Source organism: Macrobrachium rosenbergii, chromosome 57 (assembly GCF_040412425.1).
Source record: "Macrobrachium rosenbergii isolate ZJJX-2024 chromosome 57, ASM4041242v1, whole genome shotgun sequence".
Taxonomy (NCBI): domain Eukaryota; kingdom Metazoa; phylum Arthropoda; class Malacostraca; order Decapoda; family Palaemonidae; genus Macrobrachium; species Macrobrachium rosenbergii.
The window spans coordinates 12694424-12717881 of record NC_089797.1 but is presented as its reverse complement, the minus strand read 5'-3'; the positions used below and the strand labels follow the sequence as shown (position 1 = coordinate 12717881).

The window sequence follows — 23458 nt, the reverse complement described above, 5'->3', positions numbered from 1 at the left end:
TTGAGTTGTCTTTTGAACTACTGGTCCCACTAATGCAGTGCTGAATACCTCTTCACAGCTAATGGTAAAAGAAGGCAGTGAAGGAGTAGTGAAGAGTGCTGCTGAACACTCCCTGGTTGCCAGCCATTTGGGTATTTCCCATGAAATTACCTGGGAAATATCAAATCAAAAGTCAAGCCTAAAGAATTTATTACTCTTCCTAGAAACTTCATGAGCTTGCTGACCTATCCTGAAAAAAATGAATGGCCATGAAATGTCACATTCAGATTGAGATCCAGCAGAGAGGCTGATTGCAAAATGGTCATGTGGAGGCTTGACGAGTTTTCAACACTAAAGTAAAGATGGGGGGGTGTCAAGCAGCCAATAAGGAACCTTCTCAAACATCTCATTAAGCCTTAACACCACTACTAAGGAACCCACGTTCAGTCCACAATGCTCAAGACTGGACAGAGGGCTGTCCTGTAGCCCTTGATCACCTTGGAAATACAAAGAAAAACAAAAAAGTCTACATTCAAGGAATAGCAAAGTCAAATGGATTAATTGCCCTAAGTAACTGAAGCTCTACAAGACCTAGAGATTGCTGGGGCTACTTCCTCTAAAGGCTCTCAGCCTCAAGTGACTGTGTTGGAAAGTCTCCTGGTATGAAACTACAATATTTAAAAAGTCTCATGGATCCTGAAGTGCTGCCTCAAAGAAATTCCTCCCAGTCTGGATAATTACCGAGCCTGTTGACTACCATGGAGAAGAGATTGGAAAGCAATTATAGATGCAAAGCTCCATAATCAGAGCCAATGTCCCAATTTTGCCATGGACTATCCATGCTTCCAAGGGCAAAGGGTGACTGCTTCAAGTTATTCTGTTTGGGGAAAAAGGATATAAATGCACTGAAGGAGTATCATGCATCCTAAGCTGTCAATTCTTCCAATACAGCAATATTCCTGGCTGTTGAATCCTCCTGATTGGTTATAGAAAACTGCTATCTGGAAGGGGTTGAGGCAGTACCTATGCTGAAAATGGCTCCAGTGGTTGCTGCAGAAGACTTCTAGACTAAGCTCTCTGGGACATGAATGGGTTCAGCAGGTACAACCAACTCAATCCTTATATCAGATGGAGTCAAGAAGTTGGAAAATTTCCTCATAACTAACACTTTTTCATTAAAATGTTTGTGAAAGGGTGGCAAATCATTCTATTGTGAAGACTGGAGGCCCAGTCAGTGACATGAACATCCTCTTGGCTTTCATGATATTCTCTGATGACTTGGCTCTTTCAGTGAGAACCAAAAATGACACCTAGTAATAAGTATATCTACCATTTTGCTATGACACAGAAGCAACAAAGAAACCGCTCAGTTATATCTATTCCTATTTGACATGTGGCAGGATGGAAGACAGAAAGACAAAGCTTATCAAAAAAGGGTTTCAGCAGCAGAAAAAGAAGACATTCCTGTGAGAAGCAAAACTCAACCCAATAAAACTTCTCTGGGCACTACATGAAGAGCTACAGAGCATCCATAGGCTTTTCATAACACCTGCTGGTGCCTCTGCCCTCCATCATCAGTCTCACATTAGCAGCAATGTTGCATTACTCCAAGGTAGGTCAAACACACCTTTAGCAGGGTCATTATGAGTCAAATATGTGAAGCCTTTCTACAAGGGTTATCAAAAACTAACAGAACAATACACAACAACATTGGATACGAAGCACAAAGCTGCCAGTACACAAAATATACACTAGGTGATAGCACAATCCAGGATAAACATATGGCTAAATAAACCACCTAACTGGGCAAACTCTGTCTGCTAAAAAAAAAAAAATTAGAAAGAGGATGCCATGCACATACATTGGGCATAAAAAAATCATGCATTAAAATGTTTCTGCCCTTACCATACCAAAACGAGCTGAACATATGACATTCTGCTGACTGAGGAAGTTTTGGACTGGGACACAACCTCTTAACCAAAATGCATGCAGAAGTACCATGTTGACCAAAAAGACCCTCTAATGAATCTCTGCTTCACATGTGCACTTACATCAATTTCTGCACCAATAAGTTCTTGCTGATATGTTGTATCACCATCATCATTTAACAACCAATTCAATTTGGACGTGAACAGAATCACCAAGAGATGGACTGGGGTAAAGAGATAAAGGACTAGCAAAAGCCACTTCCTTCACAGAATTCAAAAGACAACTGGCCTTCCACCCATCACTGAGCTAAGGTGTGACAAGTTGCCTAATAGTTACTTATGGCACATTCAAGCTATATTCAATCCCGAGAATTTCATTCAAGTGCTACGGCGCAAAATAAACAATCATGTGAGGATACCTGGATATAACCAAAAAGTTAATGTGTGGTGATTTAACAAGTACTCCCGACTTCAGGTATTAAAATGGCACATAACAGACAAAACTTCATAAAAGATATTTTGTCAGAAATTAAAAATCTAAAGCACAAGACAATACAATAACAGTTAATGATAACAATTTTACCAGAATAATCCCACAATTATCACTGAATAAAGAAGTATTAATAAAGTGAAATGAATGAATCAGGCTGAAAATTAGTGTAATTAGATGAAGAATTTTATTCAGTATTAATGAAACAGAAATAAGCAGGAAATCCTGAAGGTAAAGAGACAATCTGAAAAACTCAGCTAAGTTTTGAAGTGATGAATAACTGACGCATCAAGTGGCTTATGAGCCATAGCCACCACTAAGCTGCTACAGAATGTCAGAAGCAATTTGGCAATTGCAGACCATGAATGTGGGCATACATGAGTGATGGGGTTGTAATGACTATCTGCAACTTAGACAATGAAGAAAGACCATCTATGTGAAAAGAATAAATCATTCAGTTGCGTGACAAAATATAATAGGTACAAGCATAAATAAAAAGTGTATGTAAATCAGAATTTTACTGTAAAAATAAAGTATGATGATCATACAAAATTTCCAATCATATACATATAAAATGTTAAAATTCCCCCCAAAAACTGACAACTTTTTTACCAATGCTCTCTTTGTGTACAAAAATAAAAAGAAAGATCTGAAGGGTTTTATGTTATTGAAAGAAGTGTTCACAAACATCACCACTAAATTTGGTTATTACAAAAGTAGGTAAATACCTACTATGGAACTTATGCACTATCAACCACAAGAATGTTATCCATACTCCCTTCTTGCAATACCTTTAGCAAGAAGCTATGTTTATAACTTCCTTTCTGGAAGTAAAAGTCCATGAAAATTATTAAAAAGGAATTTCTGAAGGAAGTCCATCAAAATTAATAAATGCTGACTATGCTAAAACTTCAAAAAAAATGTATACAAGCATTATGACTTTTTTAAAATAAAAGGTTTTATATATTATCAAAAAATAGCACCAAATTCAGCTAATAAAACACCCTCCTTTCTGTTTTGCTTGGCTGATATATAGGCCTCTGTCTATTTTGACCTGTGTAAGTGCAGTAGTCGAGGGATGCATGAAGATGGGAAATTCCAGAGGGTAATTAAGGACACTCTCTAGCAGACAATCCTCATCTAGGACAGTAATCGGCTTGGCGCTCTTTCTTGGTACAGGACCAGAGACCTGGGGTCAAGCCATCGCCCCCCCCACGCCCAAGCAGAAGTCATAAAAGGCCCCAACGCGCTCAGGTTGGCCTCACACACAGCTCAGACCTGACAAGAGGAGGTCACAAGTTAAGACGTCTCCCCCCCCCTACACTGCCACGTGGACCGCCGCCCCTTGCTTTGTAACCCAACCACGTGGCCAGTATCTTTTGCAAAACGGTGAAGTGCAACCCTAGAGCGAGCAGAATGCCAATACTGCAGCCCTATATCATCTCAAGGGTGCCCCTCCATCACTCCACCAATATATGACCCATGAACACCCCTTTGGTGGGTGGCCTTTGTTTCCACACCACGTGGACCCTTTGCTGACGCCCTTGGGAAGGACTAGAACGAAGCCCCAGTGTCAACATCAGCGCTGGACACTCCTGTAGGACAGTAAAGTGCCCTGAAAGATTTGCCTAGTCACATTACTTTCGCCCTTGTGCGTTCATTAGACTTTTGGGCCAGCGTCTTTGCTTTCCCCTGAATTTCTTGGTTCAATCCTGGCCCACATGTTCACTGCCCCCTTACTCAAGTCACTAGTCAAGCCTCGAGGTTGACCTTTGGCACCTTCTGTGCACCCTTGAGGAGAAAGCATTCTCCAATTCCGGCATCAGACCGTAACCTGTGTTCCATATCATTTCAGATGTTGATTGTATATGTTGACAGACCCCAGGAAGATCTCAGGAAAAGTAAAAATTCAGCTGGTTGGGCTATAGAGGCAAAAGAAGAAGAGATGTTAAACTCCTTACACCATCCGCGAAATATTGCCCACTTAGCTTGGTAGAGTTTGGAAGATGATTCGTGTCTACATCTCGTAATTTCTCTTGAAAACCCTTTCGCTCTGAAACCTGTCAGAGCAAGAGTGGACAAACCTAGATGAAACCAGATGAAATGAGGTTGTCTAAGCAAGTCTTTCCTCTGTACAAGGGGCCGTGGATAGTCCGACAGAAGTTCCAGAAGGCCCAGGAACCATTCTTTAGGAGGCCAAAAGGGGGCCACCAGAATCATCGACGTGTGATGGGAAGTCCTGAACTTGTTTATGACTTCCCTCACTAAACTGAACGGAGGAAAGGCGTATACCTCCAGGTCTGATCAGTCCTAGAGCATCGCATCCGTTGCCCACCCTTGAGAGCCCTGCGCCGGAGAGCAATACAGGGGAAGGCGATGGTTTCTGGACGTTGCAAACAAGTCTACCAATGGTTTTCCCCACCGTTTCCATACGTCAGTGCACACTGTGGATTCAGCGACCATGCCTTGGGTAGAAAGTGATGGATCTTTTGGGTGCACCACTGCACTCTCTTGTCTGACAGAAAAAACCGAAAAGTCCAAGAGTCTATCCTCATCCCCAAATAGACTATCGACTGAGAAGGGACAAATTGGGATTTCTCTTGACTGATGAAAATGCCCAAATCCTGGGCTAACTGCAGAGTTTTGAGAAGGTCTTCCGTACATTTCCTCTGGGATGACGATCGTAGGAGCCAGTCATTTAGATATAGGCAAACTTTCACACCCATTAGGTGAGGCCATGGCGATAGAGGGGCAACTACTCTGGTGAAGACTTGAGGGGCTGTGGACAATCCGAAGCACAGAGCCCGAAATTGGAAAACCCTGTCCTGGAATACAAATCTCAGGAATTTCTTGGAATCCCGGTGTATCTGGATATGAAAGTAAGCATCTCTCATATCTACGGAAACCATCCAGTCCCCTTGACGGATTGCCGTGAGAACCAAGTTGTTTGTCTCCATCTTGAACTTCATGGTTTGGACAAAGAAGTTCAGAGTACTTACATCCATGACTGGTCTCCAACCCCCCAATGCCTTGGGTACTATGAAAAGGCAGTTGTAAAACCCCTCCAACGATAAGTCTTCTACCTCCTCTATTGCTCCATTCTGGAAAAGAGCTGAAACTTCCTTTGAGAGGGCCGAAAACCTCTCCGAGCCCTCTGAGTATGCCTTTAAGGCGATGGGAGAAGACGTCAATGGAGGTCTCTCCTTGAAGGGGATCAAATATCTTTCTGTGAGTACCTAAAGTACCCATGGTCCTACAGATCTGGCTACCCACTGCTTCCAAAAATGCAGGAATCTGGCGCCCACTGGGAGGAGGAGGACCGGCTCCTCACTTGCTAGGGATTTGTCATGATGATGATTTCTTCATAACAGGGCAGACTGAGCTAGGGTTCGTGTGTGGTCGAGAAGAAGCTCTACTTCTGCCCCCTCGAAAGGGCCATGGTTGAAGGGGAGAGAATGGTTGAGGATTAAAAGAGACAGATGGGGTATGGCTCGAATCCTTCTGTAATTTGGTCGAATGGGCCAGCAAATTGTGTGTAGCTTTCTTCTGAAGCTCTGTAGCCATTCGTTCCACTGTCTCATGAGGGAAAAGGCAACTTTTGTCCAGCAGAGAAAAGAGAAGAGAAGACCTTTGAGACGGAGTCACTCCCTTGGTGGTGAAGGAGCACCACAGCTCCCTTTTCTTCAACATGCCTGAAGAAAAGAGATCAGCTAATTCTTGTGCCCCATCTCTAATAGCCTTATCGGTGCAAGACAGAACCCCGAGCCAGTCTACTGCAAAATTGTCCTGCAGTGAAGAACAGTCCTCAATCTTCTTTGTCAAGGAGCCCACCATCCAGTCGAAGAAACTGAAGATTTTGAAGATTCTGTAAGTTTTTAACTAAGAGATCAAGTTCAGAGGACGAAAACAATCTTTACAGAGTTGAAGCCGATCTTCCAGCAGGATCAATAAGGTCGGAGAAGTTCCCTTGGGAGGAGGCAGAAACCCCCAAGCAGGGCACTTCTCCGGTCGCATAAAAAACATACTTCCTCTTCGACAGGTGCGAAAGAGAACAAAATACCGCCTTTTCTAACTCCCAGCCAACCAAGAGTCAATACCCGTCAAAGCCTTCTTGAATGAAATTGACAGAACCATCTTCAGAAGCTTAGCAGAACCTGCTGGTTGCCATAACATGAAGGAAGATCCAGGAGAAGGTGCCACGGTTGTAAAGTACGAAGGGAAGCAGAACAGAAAGTAATTCAAAATAGGGATGCATATGAAGATGAAGGCTGCTCTTGCTCAGGTTTTTCTTCCGCTGAAGAAATAATGGACGGTGCCAAGTCCTGTTGCGGTTCCTCTGGTTTCTGAGGAGAAGATGAAGGTTTCTTTAGAAGTTCCACGATGTTGCCCAATCGCTGATGAATGCGTAGCAATGAAGGATCTTTAGGAGTTGGTACCAGGGTCGCTTTTGGGCGCTCAGCAACAAGAGAAGCAGGTACAGTCTTTGAAACTCACTTAACAGAAGGCACCGAAACAGGTTGACCAGCTGCAATAGAGACATCTGAATCAGAAGAGCCCTCAGACATGTCATCTGACACTGTACGAGAGCTGGAAGCCACTGGGATGTCGGGAGCCACTGAGTGTACTGATCCCATTGCATGCTTGAGCCACTAGGAGAACAAATCCCATAGGAGAAGTTGATCCCTTGGTACGCTTGTAAGCCATTTGCGCTTCGGAGCCAATGGGCGCTTACGAGCCACTGGGAGCTCGGTATCCAACGGGAGCCTGCTATCATCCCAATAGCTACAAGAGGGTTCTTGGTCTTTTTGGCGCTTACAAGGAATCGATGGCTGATCGTCCAAAACGTGCCTCTTCAAAAGCCCTGAAGGAATCATGAAACTGCCAACCGTGTCCTTTGGGCTCGGAATCAGAACCACTAGAGGATGAGGTGTGATCCACTAGTACACCTTTCCAGCGCTTAGCTACCGCAACCTGAGAAATAGCAATATGTTCGGTTGAGGAAGCAACTACTCATGGGTAAACCCCACTGATCTTCCTTGGACTTATGGTTTGCCTCCTCCCAGGCACAGGGGAGTTTGGCAGGGACCTCCTGATTATATGTCAGTTTTAGAAGTTTGATCATTATTATTTTATTTTTATTTTCTGCACTAGTGAAATGGCATGGGCGTTACAAAATGTATAAAAAGCACATTTAATTTTATAAGATGTTTTTATAGCACAACATTATTCATGTTTAAAAGTATCTGTTCGTGTTGTCATGTCATAGGACGACAAATGGCAGGAGTAAAATGTAAACAAATGCAGGCGGGAGTGATGGAAACATTGTTGTCAATTTTGGGTTGTAAGTCTGTTTTGTGGTTTTTTGTAATTGTAAGATGGATTATGCAAGAAGAACAACGTGAACAGGTGGGTGGATTGCATAACTGTATTTTTGGATGGGTTAGGCTAGAAAAACTTTCAAGTGGTAGCAGAGCGTGGTTGGTTAAAAATGGACAGATCTGATGGTAAACTTTGGGAGACGAAATGGAGAAGAGACTGTACGAGATTTAGAGGGACACAGGATGATTATAAAGGATGGAGAGGACAAGTCGAAGATTGGCTTGTGTTGTGTGGAGGAAAAGTGAAATATCTGAGGATAGAGATAAGAATGAGCTTAAAAGGAAAAGCTTTAGAAGTAACAGAAGGAGTAGATAGAGATGAACTTAAGGATAAGGAGGGTTCAAAGATAATCCTGTCCAAACTAGATGAAGTGTACCTAAAAGATACGCTAATGGAAAATTAGGGTAAAATGAAAAACTATTTAAAATAGAAAGAGAATCCAGTGAAAAGATGAGAGATTTTATAATTAAGTATGAAAAGGCAGAGTCAGTGTAGTAGAGCAATAGGAAAAAGCATGCTTGAGGGGGAAGCAAAATGTTCTCATGTACTAGAACAAGTGAATCTCACAGAAGATCAAAAACAAATGGTATTAGCAGCTTGTGGTCAAAGGAAACTTGAAATATAACACAGTGTCACAGATAATGAAAAGAATATTTGCGGTATTAGGGAATAAAGAGGAGGGGGGAATGGTTGGGATCAGAAGGCTAAGCAAATTTTGGGAGAGGAAAGGAAAACCAAAGATATTGAGAAAAGTGAATCGAGGCAGAAGTGGAAGAAATCCTATAAATAGAGAAGGGAAAGTAACATTGTGTGCAATATGCACATGTGAATGGTACTGGGCTAGAGATTGTCCTCAGAATGTAAATCGACAGTTTGTGGGGAATTGTGACTAGCACACATTGTTGTGGGTTTGAATCAGGAAGAGTTGAGGAGAATGAATGATACTAAGAAAGAGTTTAATAAAGTGTTTAATTTCGGAGAGTCATCATACAAGTCGAAAGGAGTAATGGAAATACCGCTGATATTGAAAAACAAAGAGTTTTATTTGAAGACAGAAATTTTGCAGGGTGACGTACCGTGGTTAATAGGTAAGAAAACCATGAGTAAAATGGGAATGACTATAAATTTAAAAGAGAATTGTGTTAAAATAGAAGTATTAGGAGAAATGAAGGTTACGTAAACAGAAGACAAACAGGGCCACTTAAGAATACCAATTTTGAGGAAGAAAGTAGAATTGTTACTGGAGGGATGGAAGGGAAAGTCTAAGGGGAATCAAAAGTGCAGGTGCAATGACGAAGTTACATCTACAATTTGATCATGGAAGTGGAGATAAAATATAGAAGCTAAGAGAAGAAGCACAGTGGAGTGATGGTTTGATAGAGAAAGAAAAAGACAAAATAAAAAAGTTACTAACAGACTTAACTGCAAGTGGTGAGGTAAGTAAAAGATACAAAAGAAACCCAGCTAAACCAGTAGTGGGATTTTCGTGGCATGAAACATTTAATGAAGTTGTAGCAATGGATGTGGGAGAGATAAAGAAAGTTCTTGGTAATGGTAGATATGGCAACAAGGTATTGTCAGGCTTTTTGAATAAATGACAAGAAACCAGAAACTATTAGACACTTTTTGATGGGTGGTTTGCTATATTTGGAGCGCCTTCTAAAATATTATCAGACAATGGGGAGAATTTCAAAATGAAAAAGTAAGGAGGATGGCAGAAAGATGGAATATTAAAGTATTGGCCACAGCATCTGAATCTCCATGAAGCAATGGAATATGTGAAAACACAGTAGGCATAATCAAAGAAAGCTTAAGAAAGATGAAAGATGATGAGGAAGTGGATTGGTCCATAGCATTAACATGGGTAGTGAGTGCTAGGAACTGCTTAATAAATAATGGTGGTTTCTCCCCTAACCAATTAGTATTCGGAAAAAACCTTCTTTGCCAAATTTAATGGGAGAAGAAAGTTCAAGCCCTGCAAGCAGAGAAAGGTATGGAAGAAAGCATAGTAAGGGATACACCGAATGCAATGCATAAGCCCAGAGGTGTTTATCAAAAATGAGTCTAGTAATAAAATAAGAATTGCTTTAAACAAAAATGTCAGAGTACATAAATTTGAAGAAGCAGTAATGGGAGATGAGGTTTACTATAAGACAGAAAAGAATTTAATGAAGAGGACCTGCTCAGGTACTGGGAGTATTGGGTAAAACGGTAGTGGTTAAACATGGGGTTTCTAAATGTAAGTAGCTAGAATACATGTTACTAGGATTCAAAAACTATCACAAAAAAAAGAAAAGATACCTAAAATAGATAAAACACACACAATGAAGGATGAATCCTGTGCATCAAAGGAAGGGAATATAGATGGGCCGGAAGGAAAGGAGATGATAATGGGCTGGAGAAGGACTGCAGATATAGAAGACACTATAGAAAGAGATTTGGCAGTGGAAACACTGGAAGATGATGGAGAAAGTGAGGTAATAGTGAGGTAATAGAAGGTGAGTTAATAGAAGAGATACCCAATTTCAGAAATGGAAACAGTGTTAGAACTATAAACAAAAATTTAGGACAATAAAAGAATGGACTATAATAAGCCTTGGAGGAAAAATATCAAGCAAATCTTGGGCTGATTCACACAATGTAGAAGACTTACAGTCAGGTGACAAGGGATGGGTTAACTTAAGAGATTATAGTCATGTAGAAAAAATTGAAGATGAAGAAGAGGTTTTGTTAGGATTTGAAAATAGAAACATAATTGAAGGTAAAGAAAAAGAACTGCAAAGTTGGAGAGAAAAAACGGTATATGAGGAGGTAAATGACATTGGACAGTAACTGAAAAGGTAAAAGGAGGGGGGGAAAAGAATATGTAAAGCAAGATTGGTAGCTAGAGGTTTTGAAGAAGAAATGGCCGAATGAGAAAAAGACGCTCCTACATGCAATGCCGAAATTTTAAAAGTTTGTATGAAATAATAAAATTGAAAGATTGGAATTATTAACGTTAGATGTAAAAACTGCATATCTACAAGGAGATGAAATAGAACGAGAGGTATATTTAAAACCACCTAGTGAAGATGGTTGGAGTGGATTATGGAGATTGAAGAAAACTGTTTATGGGCTCAAGGATGCAGCAAAGGCATGGTATTGAAAGGTGCTAAAAGTGGTGGAGGAGCTTAAAGGTTGTAAGGTGGTAACAGTGGTGGAGGAGCTTAAAGGCAAGAGAAGTAGATTAGAATCCAATATATTCTTTCGGAGGCAATAAATTGAATGGTATTTTATGTACACATGTAGATGATTTTTGCTATGGAGGAACTGGAGGATTTTTAAAGGAAACAATTGGGAAATTGAAAGGGAATTTGCAAGTAGGAGAACAAGAAAGTAAAAGTTTTAAGTATATAGGAATAATAGTAGAGCATAAGGAAATTGGAATTTTTCTTAATCAGCGGCAGTATATAAATTCCATATGAGAACCGGAAGCTAGAGGATTGACAGGTAATCGAGTATTAGGAAAAAAGGAGTTAACATAATAGTATTAGGAAAAAAGGAGTTAACAGAATATAGATCAGTGGTAGGACAGTTGAATTGGGTTTGGCTACATATCATGCTAGAAATTTCATACGATGTTAGTGAATTAAGTAAAGCTTTTAAAGAAGGAACAACTCAAGATATGAAAAAGCTAATGAAAATAGTGAGAAAAACTAAGAGTATAACGGGAGAAGTGATAATAAATGAGTTAGAAGAAAAGATTTATTGGGACGCCTATGCAGATGCTTCATTTGGGAATACACTATTGAAGATGGTCATACACAATTGGGTTATGTGATATCTTTGACAGATGTTGACAGAAGTCCCATATGGTGGAAATCCAGAAAATCCAGAAGAGCAGCGAAGCCAACCATTGAAGCAGAAGCTCTAAGGGTTGGGGAGGCCATAGAAGGATTGATATATTTCAAACATTTGTAGGAAGAGATAGTAGGAGGGAGAAAATTAGAGGCATTGGTTAAAACTGACAGTAAAACCCTAATGAATGCAATACAATCAAGTACTGGAGTAAGTAGAAAGAGATTAAAAATTTATATTGCAGCAATAAGAGAAACAGTAGATATTGCAGCAATAAGAGAAACAGCAGAATCTAGAGAATATAGGTGAGATGGATTACAGGAAAAATCAAATAGCTGATGTACTGAATAAAGCTGGAGTTTCAGGGGAAAATATTAGAAATTATGAAGAAGGTAAGGAAATGGAGAATAATGGAGATTGGAGGGGACTAGGATAAGAAGAGGTTGGAGGGGAGGATGGAGGAGATAAGTGTGATAATATGTTAGTTTTAGAAGTTTGACCATCATTTTATTTTTATTTTCTGCATTAGTGAAATGGTATGGGCGTTACGAAATGTAAAAAAAGCACGTTTAATTTTATAAGAAGTTTTTATAGCAAATCATTCTTTATGTTTACAAGTATCTGTTCGTGTTGCGACATCACAGGAAGTGATGACATAGGACAACAAATGGAGGGAGGGAGCAAAATGTAAACAAATGCAGGCGGGAGTGATAAAACACTGTAGTGCGGTAGAGAGAGCACTCTGAGGGTCAGGTTGTCAACTTTGGGTTGTAAGTCTGTTTTGTGGTTTTTTGTAGTCGTAAGATGGATTATAAACGAAGAAAACAACGTGAACAGGTGGGTGGATTGCATAATTGTAGCATTTTTGGACGGGTTAGGCTAGAAAAACTTTCACCTCCGTCTAGGAGCATCAGTGGGATGAGAAGCCACCCCCTCCACTGACACCACACTAGCACTAACACTCGCACCGACACTAGCACAGGGATCACCACTTGCTTTATCTACAGCACTCTTACCGAAGCTCCTATTTGAGCGACCATGTTCACTAATGCGTCAAATTCCTCGTCTATCCGAGCTTCAAGAATAGCAATGGCACTAGGTTCAGAGGGAAGGGAGCCAGGTAACGGAGTCGTAGAACGGAGTCGTAGGGAGTGAGAGAGAAGTAGGAACAGGCGAGCGAGTCGTTACAGGTGTCGACAGGGCCAGTCTAGGAGTACAGGACACAGAAGCTCTAACCTCGCCTCTAGCATCCGTCTTTCTATGCCTAGCCTTCTCTAACTTATCAAAATTCTCCATTTAACATTGTCCCAGTCTCTACACTCCTCACGCATCAAGTCAAGAGAACAAACTTGTCCTCAGCAATGAGAACATATTAAATGTGCATCATATTTAGAAGAGGTTAGCCTAGTATTGCAGCCCTTGCTGCAATACCGGTTACTAGTCACACTCGAGTCTGACATACTCGGTCAAAATCCACAAAAGCTAAGCTAAGCTTATTTAAGCTAGAAAAATATAGCGCAAAGGCTACCAAAATAACGAATACTTCATCATATTCTTTAAAAACAATCAAAACTATCCAGTGAAGCTCCTGAACTTCAAAAACAAAGCTGCTGAACAACCGATGTATGGTCACTGAGCAACAAAAATGAACTGAGCTCTTTAGCTATGTTGCACATGCACTTCCCGGAAGTGGGCGGGGCACTTACCTGCACCAAAACAAAAGAGCGCTACCACAACCTTAAATTCTACAGCTTCCGTTGTTTTTATATATGTAAGTTACATATATAAAAACAACTTTTATTGCACTGAATAAAACTCACTGTAAGTGCACAGGAAAGTGCAATGTGTCCACAAAATTTTATGAAAAATAAAAATGTCAAGTTAATCGATACTAAAATTAAATTCATACCTGTGATGGCACATACACTATTGTATGACCTCTACCACATGCCACTTGACTGACTTTTGAGCCAACCAAATCAAGAACCGTACGAGGAACTGATCCATCATCATAAGATCCATGTCCAAGTTGACCATATCTCCCATATCCAAATGTCCAAAGCTGGAAAGATATAGGGAAAATATTTAACTCTGTGAAAGGAAGTTACATATCTAATTATGAAAAAACATTTGTCTGTCCTTCTTCCTAATGGCTGTGCATCACTGATTGTATATAATATAAAACTTTTTGAGGAATAAGGAGCAATGCATCAGTTTGCAATTTTACAATTTCTTTATCCTACCCAAGATCTGACACAAGAAGATGTGTTAACAGACTCATAACTTTGAAGGTGACTGCGTATTTGCAATAGGAGCCAGGCTGAGCGAAGGGTGATCACAGTACTCATTGAACCTATTTTAGTACAGTATCTGTTTTCTGTTTTATTGAGCCTCCCCTCTTTCCATCCTGAAGGTAATGTACAACTTTAAAAATCATCTGTGCATGAGACCACCCATTGCGCAACAATATTTAAAGTCCAAACACAGCAAAAAATGTGTATACATCGAAACGACACACTGCAAAATATATAAGTAAAGTTATGACCACATATGCCATCTCCATTGCAAGGTTCTGTGCATTCTACCTGTATAAGTAAAATGACATTTTGCACTCGTGCTATTCTTTTGTCTTTTACTAGCATACACATTAAATGTTTCTTTTTACACAGTAATTCAATAAAGGATTGGCAAACCATTTTAAAAGATATACTGGTGAAAAGTAAGACAAAAATAACCTTACCTTTCCTCGAGCATCGATGACAGCTGTATGTCCCTCCCCTAGAGCTGTATATAACAAAGGTTCTGAGTAGGTAGCCAGGTTAGGAACCACCATAGGAGTGTCACTGAAAAGCAACGAAGCAACCATCATGAAGCTGTCAACCAAGAAATCAAAAGCACATTGACAACAATATTCAAACTTGAAACCTATGCAGGCTACACCAGATTAATAATTTAAGTAGTACTGCAACAGATTAAATCCACTGTACCCCAAGATACAGTTACAGAGAAATCCGTGACACCACATTAAAATACAGTAACACCTTAACTTACCAGAATTCTTTACCTTCAATACTACTTTGATTCTTTTACTTATGCTACCTTTTTAGATGTAATGATACATGGGGTTATCTTTGAATAATATTCTTTGTAGCTCACCTAAACAGATTCTAGTCTGTTGTTCTTTTTATTACTTTTGTAGTTTGTTGTTCTTTTTATTACTTTTTAATTATCTACTTTGATTTTTAAGATTACTTTTTTATAACTGTTGTGACAGGTGTTTTTATTATCGGAACTGCATTTTCCGTCAAATATTTAAGAATTTTCTGTGGTTCAACCTGAAACTCCTATGTTTGTTTTAGGTGCATTGTGCAAATGCAATATTTTTGTGAGTTTCTAGTCAATCCTTCACATGTGCTGATATGGCTTATAATGCTGGTGATCATATTATAACATATTACTGTACATGCCATATAAGATGCACCTGGGTACAAGATATATCAAATTATACCCACATTTCTTTGGACTTCAAACCCCTCCCCTTAATTGCTACAGGGTATTAGTAATCTGAAACTTAGGATGAAATTTGATAAAATTTAGCAAGCCACTGTCCGCAAAAACCAACACAAAGAGGAGGAGAAAGCAACATATCAGTTTATAAGTAATTATAACTGTCACTGAACAATTACGATTATGATACTGTACACTGCTTTCTGCCCTTCTGTGTTTATAACGTCCACCTTTAGCTGAAGTTACAGTACTCATACCCCAAAAAGCTGTGAACTCGCAATTGTAAAGAAAACCATTGGTTGTGGGGCCGTTCGCTACTAGTAGAATCCAGGTTGCGTGTGTGCACTCATGTTTCATGGTAGTTGCACCGAGCATTACCAGGTAACATTGCCACTTTCTCGATACAAATCATGGGTATGGCTCCAGTATAAAACTATTCAGAACCCTAACAAAATTAGCAAGGAATTTATTCACAAAGTGACTACTGCTGAATTGCACATTTCAATAATTGTATCATGAGTTTACTGACATTTATACCCATGAAAACTCACATATCAGCAAGGGTGACAGTAACATTTTATCTGTGTAAGATGTTGTTAAAATAACAATGGCTGTCTCATATCTACATATTTTACATGAAATTTTGGTTTTTAATGTTCAACTGATGATTCATCCATACTCAATAAGGAACAAAATATTACAGTTGCAAGGTAAGTCACAAAGTGGTGGGAAACAAATAACATAAGGCCATCAAAGTGCTTTTGAATTAAGGCAATCAGTTTTTATGTTTTATCATAATTTTGATTTGTAATCATGATCTAATCACTTATAAATACATAAATACATATATTTTATTCTGGAGTCACCTGGGAACTAATGTCTCAAACACTGGTGTTTGGGTGTTGGTTTAGCACCTGTAACCATAAGCCCTAGGCTTACCCACACTTAGCCATCGCGGTATTAGACATGGGATTTTTTGGGGAAATTATTTTGGGAAAAAGTTTTGTTTTGTATGGCAGGAAATATGGTACCTATTTTGTTCATTGATGTTTAGAAGTGCATAGCGTTCTTTTATGAAACATTCACAATATCCACATTGAGGACTATGGTAGATGTCATTAGGTATCAAATGAACATTTGTATTAGCATGCAGGATTTTACAGTTCATTTTCTTTTCTCTTTCACAATTATTTCTATCTTGCCCATTTCATTTTCTTCCCTGGTAGTTTGTGAGGGTAGTAGATTGTTCATGAATTTAAGACTAAATCTTTTATCACTGAGGTCAGAGTGTTGTTTATTTCCCTACAATTATTTATATCTTTTATTATTCCCTCTCCTTGTATTTTACTTCTGTTCGTCCATTTGTCCGTGTTAGCTGTTTTCATATTTTGGTGGTGACACCATTAAATACAGGCAGTCCCCAGTTAACAGCGGGCTCAGTTAACAGCGGGCTCAGTTAACAGCGATTCGGTTTTATGGGGCTTGTCTAGAGACGAAACTTGGCAATTTTCGGCACCGAAATCACCGATTTCTGCTTATCGGCACCAATAGTTGGGTATTGGCACCGATACATACCTAACAGAGGCGCTGATAACTGAAAATCGGTGCTTTTCGGTGCCGATAACCCCCGAAAAACGCTGAAATCACCGATTTTCGGTTAGAGGCGATTTTCAGTTATCATCACACCCTCAGAAACGGAACCCCGCCGATAACCAGGGACTGCCTGTAACCTTTTGTTCATGTTTTATTACCATTTTCTTTCAGGTCCATCTATTAATTTCTTCATGGCTAGTAGACTCCTCAGACTGTAGAGTATTCACAACTTCATATTTGTTTTGGGTTGAAATTTTTTCTTCCAAATATTTAGTTTACATACAAAATTCCAAGACACCCAGCCCAAAAGAAATTTCATTTAGAGAACTGAATGAAAATGAGAATGGAGGAAAATCATCGATGCAGTAACTGAAACACAAAATATGAAGTAAAACGAATGGTCACAGTAACCCCACAGAAGTAAGGACACAAAAGCTGGCTTCCAAATACAAAACTGTGAAAGGCACAGAATTCACAAACAAAAGAGGATACACTACCATAAATACGGAAATGAATATTACAATTAATCTAAAATATGGCTTTACATAGGAAAACTTTCCAAGGCATGCCAGGAAAAGGCAAGTGTATCAATATCTTAACTCTCACAAAATAGTGATGAGTACTGTGTGTCATGCAAGACTAGGCATGAAGAATAGAGGTGTCTCAGTCCTCAGTGATACAAATTTATGTAAGTAGGAATTTCCTTGCCCATGAAAGGAAGGAAACACATGATCAAATGATATGGGATCAAACAAAAACTACTTGGGAATTAATTTACCTGTGATTTGGATCTGATTTTGGTGTATATCCAAGTTGGCCATACTTATTTGATCCCCAGGTTAAAACGTATCCAGCACTAGTAACAGCAGCAGAGTGCTGGCCTCCAGCTGCTATGTATATAACAGGTACTCCAACCAAACACTTTATTAGGGTGGGTGTATTTTGTGGACTATCCCGATGACTCAGTCCAAGTTGTCCTAAGCTGTTGAGACCCCACGAATACAACTCTCCGCCTGAGATATAAAATTATAAAATTATAAAAAGTACATTATTCACGTTAAATATATAATAAAGAAATAGCACAAAAAGCAATACCTGTCCTAAGCCAAAACTTCAAAGCATCCACCATAATGCCTATTCCTTTTCAATTATTGTACTTTCTACTGTCAAAGAATGAAGTCCCCTTCATTAAAGAATCATTCTACCACAACAACATCTATTGCCTTCTAGGAAAATGGAACTATTAAAAGAAAATCAAAGGTAGTTTTCATAAGAATATGCTTTCATCATAAAGGATCATCATTGTTGTAATTATCATGTCCTTTCCCTCTGATGGTTAAGTGTGCACTGAGGTCTCTCTACTCTCCTCCATTCTCTGCATGTTTTGCCTGAACTAGTCAGGTCTGTTTTCATATATACCTTTTTCCATGATTTCTTGGGGCTTCCATATCCACAGCTTTCTTGACCACCTGTTACTCATTTATTCATGACACATGTCCAAACCCTCTAAATCTTTGAGAACTCAGCGTCAGTCATTTCAACTTTAATTTCTCCACTTTCATCTTCTTACTTTGCTTTGCCCATTTCACATCTCTTCTTTAGTAACTTGGCACTCTGGTACCCTAAATACTTTCTTTTTTCTATCTACTAAGTAAAGATTCTGATTCTATTCCTTTCAACTCCTTTGCCCTTGCAGCTACATTCCAGTGTCCCTCTTCATCCCAGTTCACTTCTCTAAACTCTTCCCTGCTAGTCCTCTGCCAGTTTGAAAGCATTCTTCTCTTCCACCACCATGTTATCTCTTCCCCAATGTCAAACTGCTCACCTTTGCTACCTTTTGTATGAATTTTTTCAATGGTTTCCACCATCCACTTTGATTCTATACCTGCTGACACTCCTTTATAACCAGTTTTCATCTCGAATCCAGAAAGTACTGTCTTTGACAAAATTACATGAACTATTTATTTCCAAAAAAGCATATATATTATGAATACCGTAACAATTTTTCTATCCTAGAATTTATTTTTTACTTTACCAGATTTTATCATTTACTGTACCAAAGTTTGATACCCTAGCCATAAAAGACTTCCAAAATACAGAAAGTTATGAAATTTCTGTAATTAGCAATATTATTCAAAATAAGGAGGAAATAAGAGGTTTCAACACTATTTGTAAATATACAGTGTATCCCATCCCAGTGGCTTGCAATTTCTTTATATTTTTTAAGGAAAACTGAATATGTTGTGCTCTCAACAACATAGAAGAATGAAGTATCATCTACAGCACGAAGAACACAAATATACCGCTAAAACCATAGAACTCGATGCATGTCAGCAAAAAATGCTGCAAACGTAAAACTGAAAGCCAAACAATTTTTCTGCAAGCTGCCTAATAATCATTCTACAAGAAAAAGGACAATAAAATCTATAGCCTAAAATGAAGAGTACATACCTGAAGTTAGAGCCAAAGTATGATTAGATCCACATGCAACTTGGACAACTTGGACTTTTGCCAGGCTCTTTACCAGCTTGGGAACATTAGTCAAGGGTTCTGTTGAATTGATGCCAAGCTGACCAAACCCATTGTCACCCCAGGCATAAACCTAGAAAAATAAAAAATTCCATGAAAATTTTCAATGCTACTTCATAACAGAAATATGAATCTAACATAAATTTAAGTGCTTCACAGCAAACAAAACTCAGAATTACACAAACTTAATTCTGTTTTAAGCTAGTATCTAAACATGTGGGGTTACCTGTCATCTACAAGTCTTGTTGTACACAGGAAGTGACTACAAAGGAATTAAAAAAAAATTCTATACAATCCCATCATTTATATTTGCCAACTTTCACGGGCTTCACGAACCCTAGACATTCCACTGTCAATTTAAAAGATGAATCATCTGCTGGCTGGATAGCTTCACTGCACGTGTTCCCATGGAAATTACGTTCCAGACAATTATGAATCCTTTTGGTAGTCTAAGCAATAGATGCAGGCAATCAAAAAGTTAGGAGGCAGGATTTTTGGTGTAAAGATGGGTTTGTAATTAAAAATCAAGTTAGTGCAAAAATAATACTATATGTTCCTCAAAATGCCCCTCATTTACATTAGCCAAAACTGTAATTTGAGTGTGAGGAATGAGCTACTGAAGATACCTACAATTACCTGGTTAGCATTGAAGTATCTGACAGTCTAGAGTAAACAGTTATAGTGTAAGGATGAAACCAAGAGAAACACATCAAATTATGGAGTCTGTAATTTCCAGTTCATACAACATAAATGTTGTATGAAAAAACAATACATCTAACCCCACCAAGAGAAAAGGTAAGATATAAAAATGTTTATGATGACAATGATGTTTAGCAGGTTAATCCTTGTTTGCCAGCTGCTCCAGTCTGCAAGACCAGCACAGTTTCTGAGGGGATCTTTCAGCTACATTTGTGAAATATATACAATTTTGCATCTTGACTGCCTTAGCAGGTGGTTACCAATTGCCATCTCTAGATGAAGGCTTCCCTTTTCCTACAATAATCATTTAATCCCTGATTGAAGTAGTTTCTTGGAGGTTCTAGTGACTGACAATGATGTTGTGGAATTCATGGATGAAGATTAGTGTTGTGAATAAGGTTTTCAGCAAACCCTGGGTGCATTTGTGCTGGTAGTTATTTTTAACCTCCAACAAAAGCAGTGAGAGTCTTACCCCTGATTTCTGACATTTGGAAGAGTGCTTCACGTCAACGTCACCTTCATCTTCCTCTACTTACATATAGTCACCTTATTAATATAAATCCTGGCTGTGACAGGCAAAGGTCAAGGCCCCAAGCCTTTAAGTACTTGCAATCACAGCAGGGATTTTTAGGGTAATTAAAGATACTCCCCTAGTACATCTCAGGTACTCAGAATTAGGTTGCATTTTCCCGCCAACAAATGAGACTACACCATACAGTACTTGCCAAATAATAGCATTTGCAGAGAACCTGTAACATGGCAGACTTCCAATCTGCGTTCACTTGTGTCTGGATGCACCATGTATTCATGGCCCAATTGACTTCCTCAATGTACATATCTTCCCTATGGTGCAGTGGTCTTACTAGCTCACATTGGTTTTGGCAGACAAGGAGTTCAAGCCTTTGGCCTCTGTTTATGAATGCACCAGAAACAATCCAGTACTATGGAAACACATACTGTAAGGCTCTCCTAAACCATGTTGGGATCAAATTTTTGCATCCAATACACCTTGGGTAGGTTAGGTAATGCCTTGCTCAAGGAAAGTCTCAACAAATGTAGGCATTGTTACTCCAGAAACAAGCATACATTTCTTTCAACAAAAGTTAGCAACAGTCACAACTGCTCATTTGTTGAAGTTACAGACAAAAGACTACCCTTCTCTAAAAGAGACGGAAAAAGTATCCATAGATCATGATTTAGGAGGAAGGCCGAACTGAGATTGCTGAAGCTTTCCACAAACACCTCTGGTTCTTTGAGGAATTTGGCATTGCTTATGACCCTTTCCCTGCTCTCAGGGTTCAGCAATTTGTCAAGTGAACTTTATGCTTGTCCTAGCAAATATTCCAGACTATAAAATATTCAAGATCTAATTATAAAATATTCAAGATCTAACTGAGACCATGAAGTTTGATCCCCTCTCTGGAGGGTAAGTTTCATTTCCAAAGATTCCAACTATAATTTGAGATCACCAAGACCTCTGTTACTGTATTTCGTCAATATTCTCTCACGCAAATGGTACAATTTTTTTCTAACTCACATACTACTAAATTTACATAAACCTTTAACATCAACTGTATGGTAGAAGGTGGAGGCTCGATCTCATCTTCTTCTAAGTCATGTATGGAGTTTTCACGACTTCTCATGAGCCTTGAATAACTTCAACCCCTTCTTAGTATAAAGACAAGATCTTGTTTCCTGTCCTTTATCACTCAGGTCACTTACTTCAGTGCCCTGACTTTAATTTCTTCCTTACAACATGAGAGCTTTCCCACTTCAATGCTACTCTATCGTAAACTGATGGGTTGGATTAAACAAACAAGGCTTTTTTTTCCTGAACAAAGTTAATCTGTAATACAAATGTATCAGTTTACAAAATGAGCGTTAACTTATAGGCTTGTTTTCAAGAATCAGATTTCTTACCAGCCCCCAAGATGTTACTGCCATTGAAAACTGATCGCCAACAGCCACTTGTGATATGGTGTAATTTTCCAAGTGATCAACTTTCTCTGAAAAAATGATGCAAATGCAAAATTTAAGAAAGTTCGCCTAAAAAATCAAGCTTGTAAAAATATAGTGCAGTATTCTATTACCATTTGATTTTTTAGTGTACCTTGCCTATTCATTTATACAGCACATCTTATCTAAGCAATTGACCAAAAGAAATGTAAAAGCAAATAACCTGAATGTCCTATTCCAATCCTGACATCATTGCTTAATAAACATAAAAACAAAAATCAGAGCTTCTTTTTACAGTGTTGAAATTCAACAATACAATACTAGAGAAAATGGAATTCCATCACCAAAAGCTATAACAAACCTGGTGTTCTGGTTATTTTCTCATGTCCCAGCTGGCCCAATTCATTATTTCCACATGAATAGACAATGCCTTCTTCTGTCAAGAACATGGTGTGGGTTAACCCTGATGCAACTGAAAGTGAAAAAAAGTAGTCAGAATTACAATACATGAACATCACTGCAGAAATTAAATCCCCAAAAATGTATTTTTATAATAAAATGAGGTTTTGTACATACTTACCTGGTAATTATATATATAGCTGTAGTCTTCTGACGTCACGGCAGAAAATTGAAAATCGTGGCAGCGCTAATGAATGGTCACGTGATACCCCTTCCCACCGCCCTCTACAGGTGAGTGAGAGGAACCATAACCCAAACTCTTCATATGTTTATGCCATACCTGCCCATGAGAGGGGAGGAGGGTGGGCTTTGATTATATAATTACCATTTAAGTATGTACAAAACCTCATTTTATTATAAAAATACATTTTTGTACATATAACTTACCTGGTAATTATATATATAGCTGATTGGCACCTTGATGGAGGTGGGCCATGGCAACTAATATGAAAAAGTCTAGAGAATTGTGAAAATAAAAAACACAATGATGGTTCCTTACCTGTTGAGGTAGCTGATTTGATGGATACTGCCTCAATCTGCTATCCTCAACTTGCACCAACTAGGTATATAGACCTGAGGGTCAAGTGCTAGAGGGCTACATGCCAGTCGAGGGCTCACCGTGGACTATGCATGATAACCAACCAAATAAATGCCCCTGCCCAGGGCGCAGTACACGACAAACACATAGAACAAGGGGTGTCACCAATAACCTGTACCTTAAAAATATTACCCAAAATGTAAGACTGTTGGGTACTCCTAGCCACACTGTACCCTCAGACATCCCAAAAAACAACAACGCTAACCTTAAGTAAGAGAAAGCATCACAAGGAAGGATCGACTTCCTTTATTCCCTTACCCAACACCGTGCCAGTCACCACAAACGGTCCCAACGTGCTGCATCCATCATATATTGTCTCAATCTCTCTCAAATAATGAGACGCTTAACACTGACCTACATTTCCAAAATGTAGCTTGAATAATTGAATCTAAGGAAAGATTCCTCCTATATGCCAACGAGGTTGAGACCGCTCTCACCTCATGTGCTTTAACTTTAGAAATTTGAAGCTGCACATCTTCTACCTGGTTGTGAGCTTCTACAATC

The 23458-nt window shown here is 39.1% G+C and overlaps 1 protein-coding gene across 6 annotated transcripts in view; it reads right to left on the bottom strand.

The window, feature by feature from the left end:
* The window catches only part of LOC136837099 (probable E3 ubiquitin-protein ligase HERC4), a 91889-nt gene that overhangs the window by 49310 nt on the left and 19121 nt on the right, over positions 1 to 23458 (bottom strand). For all 6 annotated transcript variants that reach the window (XM_067101709.1, XM_067101714.1, XM_067101710.1 and 3 more), the window contains exons 3-8: positions 22259 to 22369; positions 21862 to 21947; positions 19165 to 19315; positions 17492 to 17726; positions 14354 to 14456; positions 13523 to 13675 (exon numbers count right to left, since the gene is read on the bottom strand). In XM_067101709.1, coding sequence (XP_066957810.1) covers positions 13523 to 13675; positions 14354 to 14456; positions 17492 to 17726; positions 19165 to 19315; positions 21862 to 21947; positions 22259 to 22369 — 839 coding nt within the window. The remainder of the gene's footprint in view (positions 1 to 13522; positions 13676 to 14353; positions 14457 to 17491; positions 17727 to 19164; positions 19316 to 21861; positions 21948 to 22258; positions 22370 to 23458) is intronic.